Here is an 18,865-nt window from a genome sequence, read left to right on the forward strand (position 1 = left end):
TGCTCCTCTTTTAAAATATGCTTTTCTTGGAAGATTTCAGTGCCTTTAAATAACTCTATTAACAAAGGTATCAGAGAGCAATTTTATCAGTTTTTTATGGTAATTAAATACATGAGGAGGAAAAAAAAAAAAAAAACAGACTCATAATGTTGTCTATTTCTGTAGTTACTAAACACTAACTCATATTACAAACCACAAAAATTTAGAAAATTATAACATTTAGAAGGAATGGAAGATTTTTGTTCTTCCACTCCTGAACTGTATAATTTAGAGAAAGAGAGGGAGAACATTGTAATATGATGTTAATGTTTTTGACTGCTAATGAGCAAGTAATAATAAAAGACCAATAATTTTGTGCATGTAGAAATACAAAGCAGAGTCATTATTTTATTCTTAAATTCATAATTTATACAAATGAACATTTCCAACAATTATAAACAGCCACTCTCTACCAAAATATAAAACATCAAATTATACTATTATGTACAGATACTACACCAATATATATGCAATGCACTTACACTGAGCTTCTAGACGAAGCAACAATATAACATTAAGAATATGTATGCTATATACAATATATATATATATCAATATTCTTCTCATATAAATATATACATTGCCCAAAGATGTCAAAATGTTCTCCCAAGGTAGAATACATCTTCACAGGTATAACCTGGAAGGGCTATTTCTAGGAAGCCAAGTTTGGAGTAAAAGTCTAGTATGTTCTTGTCACCAACAGTAATTTCACAAAATACTCCATGGGAGCCTGTTAAAAAAATATACACACTATCACAAAAATGCTTAATTAAAACACATCAGTACTCATATTTTTTTTACCCTCCCTCAAAAAAAGCTTATTGATGTTTTATTCACAGCATACATATTAATAAGATATGCTTTGTTTCTCTAAGCTAAAATAGTAGCTTACCATCACTTTAATTTTATCAGATTATTCAATACTTTTTTTTTAAAATAACAGAACAATATATTAATAGAATGATTTTTTTTAATTTAACAATTTTTTTCAGAAATAACTATTCAAAATAATCATAAACAAAGAAAGGTGCATTTCATAATTACATGCTTGTTATAGTGACACCACTGATTACTCTAACAGTTGAATAATGAGAACTATTTTTAAAATATGTATTACAAACAATTTTGTTTCTTAATTTTGCCATTAAAATAGTTCCAAATGAATTGACAAAGTTTTAATAATTATCTAAACATTTCTTATTTCATTTAATTTTAACAAGAATCATTATTTCAAATTGTTTAGCCAATAAAAAAAAAAATTATAAATTGTGGAAGGAGAAAGAACAACTGGATTAACAGAGAGTGCTATACCAAGGCATAGTGAATATTCATAAATTCAAATTGCTTTGCGAATAAAAACTGAAATTATTAATGAAAACAATTATGATCATTTCAAACTTTTCTAATAAAAATGGAATTATGAGAGAGAGCAAGAGAGGTGGGGGGGGGGACTTTCATTAAACAGTCTAGAACCTAGAAAATGATTTATCAGTAAGCTATCATTCAATGTTCTATGGCATTATGTTAAATGAAATTAGAGTTAGTGCAGTCATAAGTGCTTACATATAGTCTTTCAACAGAAGATATTTCCAATCCTTTTGAAAGAACTATCATGATGTCTGCAAAATTTGCATTTTTTCAAATACCTCTTATAGAGTAGTTGCACTTTTGTAAAAATCCACTGACACCCGTGTCACAAGTTATAAACACATTATTAATTATTATATAATTATTTTGGACTCCTCCAGGGAATCCAAAGACTCATCAAGGGAGGGCACCTACTCTCTCTCTCTCTCCACCAACTGCAACTACCTTCATCTTCTACACCAACGCCATCTACCGCCGACCACTACCACTAGTATTTTCACAGACAATCACAACATCCATGTCCACAGTGGGATTCCAACCACAGCCTTTTGGCTGGAAAGCGGATATGCTAACCACTTGGCCAACCCTGCTCGGATTCAACCCCTGTTTGGAAGAATTAATAAAATTATCTGCTCTAGGGAAAATTACATTTTTGTGTGCCACCACAAATGGCCAAATAAAATAAACACTGTTTTCACTAAAGATCCTCAACATCAAATTTCATTAAATTTTGCCCCACTCAGTATGGAATTAATATAATTTCTTTTAAGGTTACATGGTGGTCAGTATTCATAGTGAAGAATTTATGGAGACACAAACACAGATATTGGAGTAATTACTTTAGTTATAATGTAATTAGAATAAGTCACAGAATCAACTGGAAAGGCACCAAGTAGCTACACCACACCAAAACCTGATTTGAAAGAAAGTTCAAAGAAGCCTGTGAGATGCTGAAACATCACCTGAATCTTAACAAAAATGATGGGTTAATAATTCCAAGAATCTGGAGGACCTATATGCAATCTATGTAGTATCCAGAACATGACGGCAGAATCCCAATACAAGAAAACTGTAATAAGAGGACTTTAGAAATGCGTTTCATGTAATTCCACTTAGAAAAAAAACTAAATAAATAAAAATAATCTGTATATTAGTATACTCACATGTATAAAAATTTTGTTAATTTATATTTTTACATATATTTTATTATTATGAATTATAATTATTTTCCACCAGAGGTCAGGCCAGGGCAAAATCTAAATGCTTAACAAAGCATTTAGATTTATCTTACTTTTGTGTAGTGTAATGTAATGTAGCTCGTGTTCTGTACGTATGTTTTCCTGTTAACCTTGATATAGAGGTTGAAATGTCGAGGGTAATTTTACTAATTATAAGTAAAGTAATTACTCTATGTGTTTGTCTCCATAAATTCTTCACTATGAACGAATTAATATCAGTATGAATTTTTGGCAATGAAAACAAATGAAACAAAAATTGAACACTACATGGACATCTTCATGTGTGATTCTCAAATTTGAAATTTTAATGCATTCCATCTCATCAGAAAAGAGATATTACAGTATATAATTTCAACACATTCCTCTATACCCATGAAAATAATCTGAATGAAAGAAACATTGAAGTGATGTGTCAAAATTTTCTAAGGATTCCAAATAGCAAACATGAGTAAAATCCATTATGCCAGATTTCCTGAATAAATTGCATATGAATGGACAGACAATGACTCTTAGAGGAGCTTAGACACTTTGCAAAATAAACCTAATATGGTAATAACTTTATTAATATATTCAAGTAATTTGTCTTAGGAAAAACTATTCCAGATATATACTGTTAATTCACTGAAGACTAAAAACACTATCTGCAAATGAAGTAATCTATCATACATTTATTAATTTATATATATTATAAAGAAATCTAATCACTATAAAACAAACAGCCATCTAAGTCAGGTAATGAACTTATATATTTCCTATTCATTAAGTAAGGAAAGATATCTTCTTTTTATAGCACTTTTATCCTGCATGGTGCAGAGTCTGCTATGATTATGCAACTATGGGAAACCCCAACTGGCTTGTCAGAGTCTGACACTGTGTGTGTTTTTTTTTTTTTTTTTTTTTTTTAATAACTGTAGAAGTGCGTGTTAATAGAGCCGGTTTGCCTGTTCTAAGGACAAAAAAACCTGAGTTTCCAGGTGAAAAAGTCCTACCTCCATATAAGACTGGCTAACTCACCTTTAGTCGAAAGAGACCAGATAAAAGTTCCTCGTGTCTTGGACAGGAATCATACCAGGTCTTTCCGATTAAAAATCTTCGTCTATACTGAAGGGAGTGAGAACTAAAAGTTATAAGGAAAGATATACAAATCATATAATTAAAAAAATTAAGAAAAAAATTTTCAATGGGCTAGCAACAGATATGCTAGCCCATTCACAGTATTCACTACTGCTATATTTCTTGAATATGTTACTGAAATAAAATACACATTTCATTAATTCCTTACTATTATTTTTATTAAACTAGAGCCTCTGTAGCTCAGTCAATGATGCGAGGAACTTTTATCTGGTCTCTTACGACTAAAGGTGAGTTAGCGTCTCATATGGAGGTAGAGGGTTTTTTCCCTCCTGGAAACTCAGGTTTTTCATCCCTCAGAACAGGCAAACCAGTCCCCTGAACATGCACTAGTACAGTAAAAAAAAATACTCCCCACCAAGTGGCAGGCCGGTTGGGGGGGGGGGGGGGTTACTACTAACAAAAGTCGCATTAAGTGTAACATGGACCCTGTATTGGAAATGGGATAAAAGCACAGAAAAAGAAGATTTATTATACTGTATATTTGTTTCGTAAAATATTGACAACATAAAAACATACCTAAGAGTGAATGTTTAGGCAGATGATTCATGCACTGTTAGTGCTTTCCTTTATTTAACAGAGCAGACAGCACTTCCAAAACCAAAATTAATTTTCTTCAGTGGGCATAGAGAAATTTTAGATGCATAAAACAAGAAATTAACTAAGAGGAGTGTGGCATAATAATATTTCAGTAAAGTTTGAAGTTTTTGGAAGATGTTTACTCCCACATAAAAGCACAGAACCCAGATGTGACTGACACAAACCACAGCATCATGTGGATTGTGCAAAAATACAGCTAGAGAAAAGGCAAATCCAAGTATGGGATAATTTGGAACCAGAATTTTCAGTAAATTTAAGAAATGAAATGAAGGTTTTATTTAAGAAGCACATGGGCATGTTAACAGCAAATGGTGTATGCTGATGTTTTCAAGCTACTTTTTGCAGGAATTTGTTCAACTGAAGTAAAGGAAATGCTAATAATTCCTACAGTGACTAGAACAGAAGAAACTAAAATGCATTTCCATTATGTATGTGAGAACTTGTATTCTTCATTTTGGAATGGAAACAGTGTTTGTCTAAATTTTCTCTCAGCTATTCTGGTTCCATTGTATGAGGCCATGATTAGGCCACATATGGACCACTGTGCACAGATTTGGTCAAAAGGATGAAGAGATATTGGAAAGGTCTAAGGGGGCAATTGATTTAGGAAGTTCCTGGCCTCTGGAATGTTGGGTATGAAGAAAGGTTGAGAAGATGCTATTTGCAGAGTCCAGTGGATAGGAGAAAGATGGGCGATATGACAGAGACTTACAGGTTGGTAAGGAGTTGTTTAGGATTAACTTTGAAGATATTTTTCATAAAATGGCAGGAGATAAGGGAGAACAAGAGGTTATTCCTGGAAGCTATATAAGAAGGATGTGAGCAAGGGAGTGAGAAGCAGGTTTTTTAGATGGAGAGTTGTGAATAATGGAATGCATTGCTTGAGAATGGTGTCTGCAGAGAATTTGAATGTATTTAAGGCACAGTATGATGAGCTATGTGTATAACAAAGGGAACAAATCTTTGACTAGATCTAATTCTTGGGAGTCTTTGGATAATAACTACTGGAAGGTAGGACTGCTTTGCTTCCTCAGTTAACTTCTTTCATGGTGAAATGAAGGTTACCGATAACTTGAACTTCAAATGCAAAACAAGTAATTGGTGTAATTATCTGCTCTGTTTAATTTACTTAGAACTACTGAAAGTTTATTTCTACTTGTTTAACCTCCCTACCAGCTGATGTGGATGAAATAGTGACACCGAATTGTACTACTTATCCATGTTATTCAATGGGTGTTAGAGCTTCGTATCCAGATTTAGCTGAACATCTATAGATGTTGTGGCCGGTTGGGGGATTAAAAGTGCAGTCTGATAACTTGGCCTATATAATTGTCATTATGAGTTTGTTAAATCCTTTAGTTAAACTCATTACATATTTATCTCTAATTGTTTGTATAACAGAGAAAGTGTGCGAGTGATTTAATATTTTAATTAAATATTATGATTGTCTTTTATGTCATGTAGATGATAATTGTAAATAATATTTCATTTATTAAATTTATTATTATTATTTAAAGTAATAACTGACTTCAGTTATAATATGCAATAATTAAGCTTTCTCTGAACTTGAGGTTAAGATCAGTAATAGAATTTGCATATGAGATGAACCTGGTTGGCATAAGGCAGTGTTTCTCAAACTTCAGATATCCGTGTACCCCCCCACCTCCTAAATTTTCATTATTACCTAGTACCCCTCATCAAAATGATAATAATAAATAAATAAATTAAATAAAAAAGTATATTTCGTTATAAATGTCTATTTTATTTGAATTTAGATGTACATGTAAAACAAAAAATATGCTTTATTTTTAATAGAACAAAATTGATTCATATAATTACTTTTTTCTTTTTATCAGTCGCTATCGTACACTCTTCTCGTTGTTGCAGGCTCGCAATGTACATTCACATACGAAGTTGATAAAAGAGTCATGAGTGATAACTGACTTCAGTTATAATATGCAATAATTAAGCTTTCTTTGAACTTGAGGTTAAGATCAGTAATAGAATTTGCATATGAGATGAACCTGGTTGGCATAAGGCAGTGTTTCTCAAACTTCAGATATCCGTGTACCCCCCTACCTCCTAAATTTTCATTATTACCTAGTACCCCTCATCAAAATGATAATAATAAATAAATAAATAAAATAAAAAAGTATATTTCGTTATAAATGTCTATTTTATTCGAATTTAGATGTACATGTAAAACAAAAAATATGCTTTATTTTTAATAGAACAAAATTGATTCATATAATTACTTTTTTCTTTTTATCAGTCGCTATCGTACGCTCTTCTCGTTGTTGCAGGCTCGCAATGTACATTCATATACGAAGCTGATAAAAGAGTCACGAGTGATCACCCGCGATTTTGCAAGCTATTCAAATGAAGCAGTTATCACAGTTTGAGTAGGAGAATTCATACATAAGATATAACTCATTGAGAAATTTATACATTTCAAATACTTCCTTTTTTCTTAATGATTCCATGCATAGCCGAAAATTGCCACGTACCCACGGGGGTACTCGTACCACACTTTGAGAAACACTGGCATATGATATTCATAATCATATAACCAAAAAACAATACCCTATTTTTATTCTAACATTTTCTGTCTTCGTCTCGTTAAAGTCTCGTTTTTCACTTAGCACAGTGTTTTCACATGTGCCTGTTCTTTACAAAGTATATATTCACAATGGAAATATATTTACTCTTGATTTCTGAAACTTAAAAGTTTCTGAATATCGCTGTATAAAAAATTTTTGAAAATATTTTATGTCGCTCCTAAAATTAGGTATAGAAATGTGACTAGCCAGGATTATAAAATGGAATAGAGTTCCCCTTAAAAACAGTAGTTCTATGTATCAACATTTCATTGGCTTTCATTGTTTCAGTGAAATATATTATTAAAGAGCACAAATTTGAACATAACTGATATCATGGAGGGAGGGATGATTTCAATTTATTGTACAGAGTTTAAAACTGAACCAAAAAATAATGAGAGATTTGGGAGAGGGGGGGGGATAAAATGTAGAAGGATCAATAGTGTGCTCAGAAATATGAAATGTTAGGAATGACACACAGATAAATGAAACGAATTAAGAGATAAAGATTCAAAACTATGAATTATGAAAAAAGTAATAAATAAAAATTAAAAATAAGTAACATGAATGACAAGCCAGCACCATGAATGAATGTTTCAGAGATAATCAGTTTTAATCAGACAGATGAAAATCTTATTCCAATCTCATGCTATTTTTTGATGCAATTTTAAACTGTCCTATATACTGAAATTGTACCCATCTCCGAGATATATTAGTAATGTTCAAATTTACAATCTTTATAATATATTTAAAATATCATTTAATTAGTCAATAAAATATTAATATGTAGCTTACCATTGGTATTTACAGAGACAGCTCCATTACATTTTATAAGCCCAGCTAATTACACTTTTATTCCATGTACATATCACATTTATATACATTATCCATTTTTCTCTAAAAACTATCATGTTTTGCTAAGCTTTGTGCCCATGTTTCATTTGAAAGTGATTCTGATATTTAGATTTTTTTAAAAATATGAGCTATACATCTGAAGGTCCCTCTAATATATGATATCAAGAAATTGGCAGGAATGATGAAACAAATATGAAATCAAAGATAAATAACAGATAAAATAAATATAAAAAAGGCACAGATAAGACATGAAATATAGATATAACAAATAGTGCAGCCAATAGGATAAAATCCAATAAAGTAAAAAGTAATCAAATAAGATTGAATTGGATTAGTTTTGATTCCAGCAACTGTATGCTGAATAAAACTTTTTTTCTATTATCTAAAAAAGAAATGGATGCTGAAATTGACTGTGAAACTCTTGTTAATACTAGTAGGTAAGTGCTAATGTAACTGAAGACAGTGAATTCATCACAGCAGTTAATCCCAATCTTATTAGATATAAAAAAATTAAAAATATAAAGGAATGTTACAAAATTGTTAGAGAAAGAGAATAAGAAAGCCTTAGAGACAACTACCAGTCCTCAAACCCCAAACAAGTGCACTCTTTCAGATCAGGAAGTGCTGTCGTGAGTAATACGCCATATAAATATAAATAGCAAGAATGAACATCAAAAATTTAAATTATAGGGAAGGAAATTGTAAGAAAGGCTTTAGTGATTCAGATCAAGTTGTAAAGGTTAGTACAGATATTAATTCTCAAACTAAATCTATAGACCTCAGCTAAAAAAAAATCAGCTAATGCCTTTTTATTCCCGAATACGGGGAGTAGGCGAGGACATTTAGTCCTATCTAACTTTTGGAGACTGAGTGGGCAGTTCAATCTCCACTGGTACCAATCAGAGATAGATGGCCCAAGGCTATCACTAAGCGGTACACAGTGAAGAGAGACGGCTCAAATGTGCCGCCATCTCGTGGTCCCTAACCCTAACACAACATATTTAATGTCTGAAATAATGTGGGTTCTACGGTCGATTTTCTTGAGTTTACGGGACGAAAAACCCGAGTTTCCAGGAGGAAAAACCCGCTTGCCCGTGCCTGAGATCGACTAACTCGGGAACCGGTCGAAAAAAGGCTTAGAAAAATTTCCTCTAGTTGCCGACTAGACTCGAAACCAAATCTTCCTTCGTGCGGCTAAGCGCCGTGGTGTGCAAATGCCACATCCACTGAGCTACACAGGCTCCTATAGAACCTCTAAAATTAAAAATACTCAAAGACTTCATTAAGGAGGAAATACAATGACAGCAAAGACCTATATTGGAGAGTCAGGAAAGGCTAATTAAAATGTTAACGGAGTTTAGAGTAAAGTAACAACTCGCATAGTATATCAGATAAATCACCTAGTGATATTATCTAAATATAAAAAAGTAATGCAAGAAAGGCCTGCAACTAGATGTTACAACTGCAACAAATAAGGATATTTAGCTGGAGATTGCTATGAAAAGAAAAAATTTGATCCTAAAGAAAAAAAAAAAAAAAAAAAAAAAAAAAAAAATTAAGGCTAAAATAAATTCAACTGTGGGAATGAGTTATGACTTAAATATAATACTAGTTGATGCTAATTTATCTAAAACTCAAGGTAACAGGTTAGTTTGTGAGTCATGTAATCAAGCTGATATAGCTGCAACAGTGCATAATAGAAATGATAAACCTTGAGCAGTTATACAGGGTCTGATTGAAGATGTGCCTTGTGAAATTCTGTTAGATACAGGGGCACATATCTCAGTCATATCTTGGTCACTTTCTAAAAAAGGTAAGAACTTAATTCCTGATGATATTATAAGATTAAATTATCCAATCAGATTGACAGGTATATCTCTGAAACAGAGATTTCTAATTCAAAAAAGATAAATGTATCACTTCATATTCCATATTATTCCTTAAATATTTTTCATGAGTTAATTTTTCTACCCAAGCCCTCTAAATCCTTGTATACAGATAATTCTTGGTCTTGATTTCTTAAGGAGATAACAGTTTACCTGTAATTCTTTGGTTGGCACTATTTCTCTTTGCAGAATAGAATATAATCCTAATAAGCAATCTGTTCACAAGCTGCAAGAATTTAGTGAATGCTCTGAGGCTGAACAAAGCAAACTGCTTGAAATTGAAACAATGAATAGATAATGTAACAAACTTGGCAAGTTCAGTTGATGAAAGGAAGTTAATTAATACTTTCTTTGAATCTGCTTTTCAATTACTTCCTAATGTTTTCAGTAAAGATATCATGTCTATGGCTTGTAATGATATGGTTGAGCATTCTGTACAACTGACCACTCAGACACTGATCTATGCAAAACAACATCAAACTCCATTGAAACACATGGAGAAGTTTCAATTATTGCTGAAAGAATATGAGTAGACAGAACTCATAGAGGAATCAAATTCTAAATGGAATGGTGCTTTTATTCTAATACAAAAACCCAATGGAAGCTTGAAATTTGCCTAAGATCTGAGAGAGAGAGAGAGAGAGAGAAGATTACAAAAACCATTAATGCTCCTAAGTGTAAGATTGAAGAATTATTAAAAGATTTAAAAGGAGCAGAGTACTTCACAAAGCTAGATCTAAACTCTGGTTATTTCCAGAGAGAGGAAGACATAAAATATTATGCCTTCACAACCAAATGTAGAAGGAAAAGCGGAATAACTTTTATTTTATCTCTACTTAAGACTATCATAAACACATACTCATAAGGTTTTAAATGGTGCAGTCAATAACAAATAAATACATTAAATGCAGAGTGTGAAGGAAAGTAAATAATTCAAAGATAAGTAACAGTTAAATAAGTATAATAAAAGGTGTAGATAGAAATAAGTTATAACAGCAGTATGTATAAAGTTTCTCAGAAAATAATTTTTTTAAAACTTTTGAGTGACCATTTTCAAATAGTATCAGAACATTTAAAAAAAAAGTTCTAATACTATTTTTAAAAAAATATTAATATCAGAATTATCATCATGCAGCCTATCACATTTACTACTAGCAACTATCTGAAAGCTATGCATAATGGTGAAATGTTATCTCCAACCGTAGGAGATGATTTGTATGGTTAAAATGTGCTGTCATGTTTATATTGTTTTCAAATTAACCATTTAGGCTGATCGAGAGCTTTTTCTTATTCTATATTTCCCTGGTGTTTAACTTCATGAATAGGTTATTAGTTCTAAGTAGCAAAATATGTAATCATAGTCCTCAGTGATTCTCGTAGACAGGCTTATACATTGGTTATGCATTACTAAATCAGTTAAGGAATTGACAACGTAGATAAGAATATAAATTAAATTACACTTTAGTAAATATTTCCGATATTTCAGCAACGTCACGTTGCCATCTTCAAAAGGAACTTACAAAAAAGGCACGTGCTCGTAGGCACTACAACACAGTAACTGAGAATGAAGTGATGAAGCTATTGTTTTCCTAAAAGTCTTGATGGTGCCCCCTAGTGGGCTAAGCAGGTGTTCTTGGCCATTGGGCTGAAGGTCTGCTGATGTAAGCCTCCCAAATTTGGGGCAGTCTCATACAACCAAATTTGTTGAGGTTTGGAGTTTCTTAGGTCTGAGACTGATTCCATGAATAGTCTTTCGAATTTGTATTTGCTACGGTGTATTACTGTAGCTTTCTTCCATCAAGTTCTGCGGCATGTATCCAGATCATGTACTTGCGAAAACGGATGTAGTCCTTCTGTTCCGAAATTCTGATATTCGCTGTCCTGTCTGTTTGGCCAAAATAAGACAGTTTACAGCTGCAAGGGACCTGGTATATACCAGGTAGGTCTAGGGAAAGTGGTTGGTCTTTAGTGGAGCAGATAAGGATAAGGGATGCCCATTTTCTGTATGGTCTGTAAACAGGAGGTCAAGTCATGTTTTTTAAGATTTTGGTAATTTTTTACGAGGTGCCACGGATGTAGGAAATGGTGATGGATTTAGAGTAATCCTTGTTGTGGAGGGGTTGTGGTTTGTTGGTTTCGATATTTTTGGATTTTTTTTTTTTTTTTTTTGGGGGGGGGGGGGGTAGCCATTGGCTGAGAAAGCGTTGAAGATGTGATTTAGTTCAGTGTTCAGAGCCTTGTCATTAGAACACATTAGTTTAGCCCTGTTGTATAGTGTTTTTACGGCTCCATATTGTTGTGAGAAGGGGGGAGGGGGAATTGTTGGTGAATGTACCTGCCTGTATGGGTGGGTTTTTTCTATAAACTGAGAAAACCAAGGTTCCATCACGCTGGCGGGTGACTAGTGTAATCTATGAAAGGTAGGCTGTTGTTTTCCTTTTTTCCAGGGTGAACTTGATTCTGGGGTGTTGGTTGTTTAAGTGTGTTAAGAAGGAGACGAGTGTATAAGAGCCATGTGGCAAATAGCGAACATCATCATTAACGTAGCGAAGTTATATGGTTGGTTTTTGTGGGGCAGAGGCTAAGGCTTTTTCTTCAAAGGTCTCCATAAAGAAATTGGCGAAGGGGGAGAGTGGTGAACCCATGGCTGTCCATTCTATTTGTTTGTAGAATTTTCCCTGCTAAACGAAATAGACTGAGTTCATTGTGAACTGAACTAGGGCTGAGATATAGGGAGAAAATTTAGCTTGGATTAGCTCTAAAGTTTCCTTGAGTGGGGCATTTGTGAATAAGGAGGAGACGTCAAAGCTGACCATTATGTCAGTATGTTGGAGTGTAAGGTTTTCTATGTTGGCTTTGAAGTGAGCTGAATTTTTTTGTGTGTGATGGTGTGTTGCCAGTATAGTGTGTGAGCGCTTTGGTCAAATGTTTAGCTAATTTGTATGTGGGGGGAATCAATGCCATCCACTATGGGACGTAATGGCACATTTTCTTTATGTATTTTTGGGAGTCCATAAATACGGGGGGGGGATAGAGTTAAACGGCTTCAATCTGTTGGCTACAGGCCAAGAAGTGACTTTCTTAAGGAGCCTGTGAAGTTTTCTGATTTGTGAGTTGGTGGGATTGCATTCGATAGGGAGATAAGTAGCCACATCTAATAGAAGAGCATTAAGCTTATCTGTGTAGTCCTTTTGGTTAAATACTACAGTTGCATTTCCCTTATCTGCTTTGGTGATAACTATTTCTTTATTATTCCTCATTTCCAGCAGAGCTTCTGAGAAATAGAGTTAATATATGGATGCATGATGAATCCTCTGTTTTCTTCTTCTTCATTAGAATTTTTTCTGGTCTTGTTTTTCTTATTCTATATTTCCCTGGTGTTTAACTTCCCAAATAGATTATCAGTTCTAAGTAGCAAAATATGTAATCATAGTCCTCAGTGGTTTCATAAGCATAAAAGTGGTTTTCGTAATCCCCATTTATTCATTGTACAAATCTGTCCTATTATGATGTGGTTATTAAAGCCATTATGAAAGAAAGAGTTTTTTTAAATGTTGAAGTTATTTGACTATTTCATCCTTGTCAGTGATAAGTCAGCAGGCACTTACTTGCTCCTAGTTTGGATAATACCCAATTTTTGAGGTCCATAATAATGATGGGAAAAGGCATTTAGATATCTTTCAGTACGAGTAGGCTTTCGAAATATTGGGGTACTCAAGAAAAAGAAGAAGAGAAAGTAGTCCAAGGTTCCAGACGAAGAATATGTATCAATGTACTTTTCCATAATTTTGGTTTACAATGATTTTCTCCTAGGACCTTGTTTTCGAATGATGTTTCCATTCGAAGGGATGAATAATAAGAGCTTAGATCTGTCTTGTCAGGAGGGAAAATTTTATTATTATATAATATATATATATCCTTTGCTTAACATGGGGAAATTAAATGTGGCCATCCCTTGATGTACCAGGCAAGAGTTTTGATTAACGTGCCTTTAACCCTGCAGAGCTCGCAGCTGATCTGCCAGATACATGCAAAATGTTTAATATAAATATTCTTACACAATTCAGTATATAGCTTGGAGGTCATAAGTAGCTGTGCATTCATATGTTACGAGTGATATTCTGCACTGTTTTTTGCTGTCAGTTTGGTTTAACACATGTTATATAAAGGTTTGTGATATAGACAGTAAATTGCATCTGTAAATTAATAGTTAATATCCTCCGATGTCAGTATAGTATGGTTTAGCTTTTTTTTTTTTTTTTTTTTTTTTTATTCTTTGTTCAATAATTTCTAGATTGTAACTGAAAATAAATAAGCCATCATGTATTACTGAAATAGAGGGCCAAAGGCTTATTTATCACACATATCCTCTAGGAGATGTGCTTTACATTATGGAAAATACTAAGGAAAATGATCAGGAGCTTACTCCACCTTTACTATGAGTTGCCCATAAGGCTACTTATGCTTGCATCCGCTGAAACTTTTAGTTTCTATATATTTGGCACAAAACTCTTGTAGTTTCTATATTCGGCTATGAAATAATGTTGGATTCAATATCCACTTAATTTGTACCATCATGTATTATTTTTGTAGTGTTTTTTTCTTTATGTTTTATTGTTTGTTTGCCGAGGTCTAAAGAGTCATTTTGCTTGTTATCATAGAATTTATGCCGATCAGAAAAAAACTGAAACTGTTCAAACGACTTTTGATAACTTCTTTTGATAAAAAAATTGCAGTAAATAATGTAGATATAAGTATTTATTACACATTTACTTTGCATTCATTTTTTATCTTTCCTAAAAGAGTACCATATAAAACGAATTATTAATACAGTAATCGATCACGGACGAATTGTAATTTTACCATTGATTATTAGTTTTGAATAATGCGATTTTGATATATGCGGTACCATCGAGGGATTAATTAACCACGTTAATCGAGGGATACCTGTGTGTGTGTATGTACATATAAGTACAAGGTGTCATTCTTGTACTTATGAAGAAAACACTCTGAAGAAAACATTGATTGATTCTGCCAGAGAGGCATGTGGTGAGGTTGTGTGACAAGGATAAAAAAATCAGAACTCCCTGGTGGACACAGGAAGTTAAAGAAGCAGTGAAGGAAAAGAAGAAAGCATATCAAAAGTTCCTGGCAAATAAGTCAGCTTTTAATCTTACAGAATACAGAGACAAATGTAAGAAAGCTAAACAGTGTGTAAAACTAGCTAAACAAAAGTCATGGGAGGATTTTGGCAAGAATATAGAAAATAAATATCAAGAAGGTGGCAAAATATTCTGGAGGTTGTTGAAGAAGCTTAGGAATGGAGGAAAGAGTGCTGTAAAAGCAGTTAGAGATGATAAAGGTGACATGAAAACAGGAGAAAAAGATATCCTTGAAATATGGAGTAATTACTTTGAAAAACTGCTAAATGAAACAAGCAGTGATGACAGCACAGTGATAAAAAACACTGACCAGGCATGCAGTCAGGAATACATATCCATACTTGAAGTAGAAAAAGCCATCAAAGGCTTGAAATGTGAAAAGGCAGCAGGAGTAGATGATATTCGACCAGAAATAAGTATGGTGGTGTGAGAGTCTTACAGTGGCTGCACTGCATAGTTCAGAAGGCCTGGACAGAGGGACGAATTCCCGATGATTGGAGTAGAGCTCTCATAGTACCCATATATAAAAAGGGAAATAAAACTGAATGTGAGAATTACAAAGGTATTTCCCTACTGAGTGTTCCTGGCAAGATCTATGCAAGTATACTTGAGAAACGATTGAGAAGAATTGTGGAAGAAAAGCTTGGTGAAGAACAAGCTGGATTCAGGCCAAATAGAGGCTGTCAGGATCAGATCTTCACTTTACGACAAATAGTCGAGAAGGCCTAGGAATATAACAAAGATCTGTATTTAAGTTTTGTTGATTTGGAAAAGGCATATGACAAGGTGCCAAGAGAGAAGCTATTCAATACGCTGCAGTTATATGGTGTCAATGGGGCATTATATCAAGTAATACTTAGTCTTTATTTGAGTTGTAAGTCAGCAGTTAGAATTGAAGGAAGTACAGGAAGATGGTTTAATGTTAAATCTGGTGTGAGACAAGGATGTACATTATCCCCTCTGTTATTCATTATCTATATGGATCACATTATGAAGGAAAGTGGTATTAAACATGATATCAAAATTGGAGATGTTAATGTCAGCTCTTTGCTTTATGCGGATGATGTTATACTTCTAAATAAATCCGCTACAAGTCTGCAAGATTCTGACTAAACTGAATAGTTGTTGTAATAGATATGGTATGAAGGTCAGCAATAAAAAGACAAACACAATGAAAATAGGCAGAATCATTGAAAATGTCAACTGTGTTGTGAATGGAGAACCTGTGGAACAAGTAAAACATTTCAGCTACTTAGGCATGATTTTTACTGAAGATGGTAAATTAAATTTAGAAATAGACAACAGAATCAGCAAAGCTGGTATGGTGGGAAGTCAATTGAATAAATTCATATGGAGTAAGAGAGAAATTAGTCGGAACACTAAATTAGCTGTATACAACGCAGTGTTCAAACCAGTTTTAACTTATGGATCTGAGAGCTGGGTCAGAAGTAAAACACTTGACCAAAGACTAGAGACTGCAGACATGAGAGTACAGAAAGATTAGAGGCGTTAACAGATGGCATCAATGGCAATCATATTAAAAATGAGGATATTAGGAAAGAACTTGACATTGTCAGCATCCAGGAATGCGTTAGCAGAGCTAATCTCAAGTGGTATGGTCATTTAAATAGAATGGGAGAGGAAAGATTAGCAAAACAAGTGTTCTCTGCCAGGTTATCAGGAAAACGACCCAGAGGAAGACCAAGATATAGGTGGATTGATACGGTACAAAGTGCCTTAGACGATAGAAATATAAGATCTAATAATGTTGGAGTCTTGACAAGTAACAGACTAATTTGGAGGAAAATTGTAGATAGGAAGTTAGTAATGATGTAATTTTTTCATGTAGTACTGTCATATCCTGTACACCCCTTGAGGGTACATGGCAGGAATTTGATGATGATGTGTCATTCTGAGGAAGATATTGGTGAAGAGAGAGAGAGAGAGAGAGAAGAAGAAGAAGGATCAAAATTGACCATAATATCAGAATTATTTAGAATTAAATTGTCAGTATACCATATATGCCGGTCATCTTATAGGATGACCAGCATATAAGTCGAGGCATAAATTTTAGGCTCTTTTTAGATTTTAAGCTATGTCAGTTGTATAAGATGACCCCCCAATTTCTTCTTTCTTCTATTAATGAAACATTAGGTATTGTTATTATATCCATTATTTTTATATCTATGCATATCCGTTAATTTTTGTGCATAGCATAGATTTAGTATTTACGCAAATTACTCTCATTAAAAGTGATCAGCCCCAATTTTAATTAATTATTAATTTTGCATTTTTTAAATTTTAGGATTATTAAAATTGTTATCATTTTAAATCATGGAACCAGCAACAAAACGAATAAAGTATGAAGCTCAATTTAAAATAAGGGTAATTGAAATGGCAAAGCAAACTAATAACTGTGGTGCTGCAAGAAAGTTTCACATAACCAAGAAGATGGTAAGAGAATGGAGGAAGAAAGAAGATATTTTAAAAAAATTGCCAAAGAAAAAATGTAATAAAAAAAAAAAAGGGGTTAGCTGATTTTTTTTTTTAGCTGAAGAAAAAATGTGCGATGAATACAGGGATCACCTGACAGCCACAACTGGAAAATCACATTGCAAAATGGGTATTCAAACAAAGGCAGAATGTCATCTTGCTACAAGAGATATGATTAGAGCATATGCACTAAAATGGTCAAGATTGAATCCGGATGAAAGTATAGAATTTCAAGCTACTTCAGGATGGTGTAATCGTTTTATGAACAGACAAAATCTGGTAATATGACAAAAAACGAAAATTGCTCAAAAACTACCAGCAGATCTTGACCAAAAACTTACCAGTTTCCATAAATTTATTATTCAGTTGAGACAAGAACATAAATTTTTATTGTCAAATATTGGAAATATGGATGAAACTCCTATGAGTTTTGATATGATAAGCAATAAAACAGTGGAGTCTAAAGGTAGTAAGAGTGTGCTAGTTCGAAGTACACATCATGAAAAAACAAGGTTTACGGTTGTGTTGTCATGTTTGGCTGATGGAACGAAGTTAAAACCAATGATCATCTTCAAACATAAAACTAAATCTAAGATAAAATTTCCTTCAGGTGTTTTTGTACATTTTCACAAAAAAGGATGGATGGACAAAAATGGTGTGAAATTATGGATAAATAATGTGTGGAACATGCGACAATGTAAGGTATAATGAAGAAACACAGTTTATTAGTAGGGATATGTTTCGTAGTCATTTAATTGAGAATACTAAAAGTCTACCAGAAAAAAATAACACAGAAATTGCTGTTATACCAGGTGGTTTAACTTCTATATTGCAACCACTAATCGTCTGCTTGAACAAACCGTTTAAAGATCACATGCAGGAAGAGTGGAATAATTGGATGTTGACCGGTGAAAAATCATTTACAAATGGTGGATCTATGCATGTTGCATCACTTGATATGTTGTGCAATTTTGTGATCAAAGCATGGAATAAAGTAAAAGTAGATACTCTAATAAAATCATTTAAAAAATGTGGTATCTCTAATCTTATGGATGGTAAGGAAGATGATCTGTTGTGGGACACTGATGACGATGAAAACGAAATCAATTCACCGGATTCGAACTGGGATCCATATGATGATCATTTAAACAATGAATGTGAAGAACTATTTTCAACAGATGAAGAAAATTAACATGAAAATTGAGGTTATTAATTATTTGTTTTTTAAGACATATCTATTGTAATATTTTAAATAAATTTATGTAACAAAAAATTAATTTCATTTTTTATAAACACTGCCTATTTTCTTATATAATGATGTATTGTAACTACCTAAATGTTCATCCAAGAAATTAAGCTTCCCTTTTTACTCGCTGTATAAGACGACCCATGATTTCGAGGGTTTTCTGTAGTATTTGAGAGTCGTCTTATACGCTGACATATACAGTAATTGGAAAGAATTTTTCATGTAAAAGTTATGGCTAATGAAGAACATT

The 18,865-nt window shown here is 33.1% G+C and overlaps 1 protein-coding gene across 2 annotated transcripts in view; it reads right to left on the minus strand.

Moving 5' to 3' along the window:
• Nucleotides 1–359: 359 nt before the first annotated feature.
• The window catches only part of Oga (O-GlcNAcase), a 375,302-nt gene continuing 356,796 nt past the window's right edge, over nucleotides 360–18,865 (minus strand). For both annotated transcript variants that reach the window (XM_090392376.1, XM_090392375.1), the window contains one exon: nucleotides 360–769. In XM_090392376.1, coding sequence (XP_090248502.1) covers nucleotides 633–769 — 137 coding nt within the window. In that variant the 3' untranslated portion in view covers nucleotides 360–632. The remainder of the gene's footprint in view (nucleotides 770–18,865) is intronic.

This window comes from Typopeltis vanoorti, chromosome 5 (genome assembly GCF_054136105.1).
Source record: "Typopeltis vanoorti isolate ZY-2024b chromosome 5, IOZ_Tvanoo_1.0, whole genome shotgun sequence".
NCBI lineage: Eukaryota > Metazoa > Arthropoda > Arachnida > Uropygi > Thelyphonidae > Typopeltis > Typopeltis vanoorti.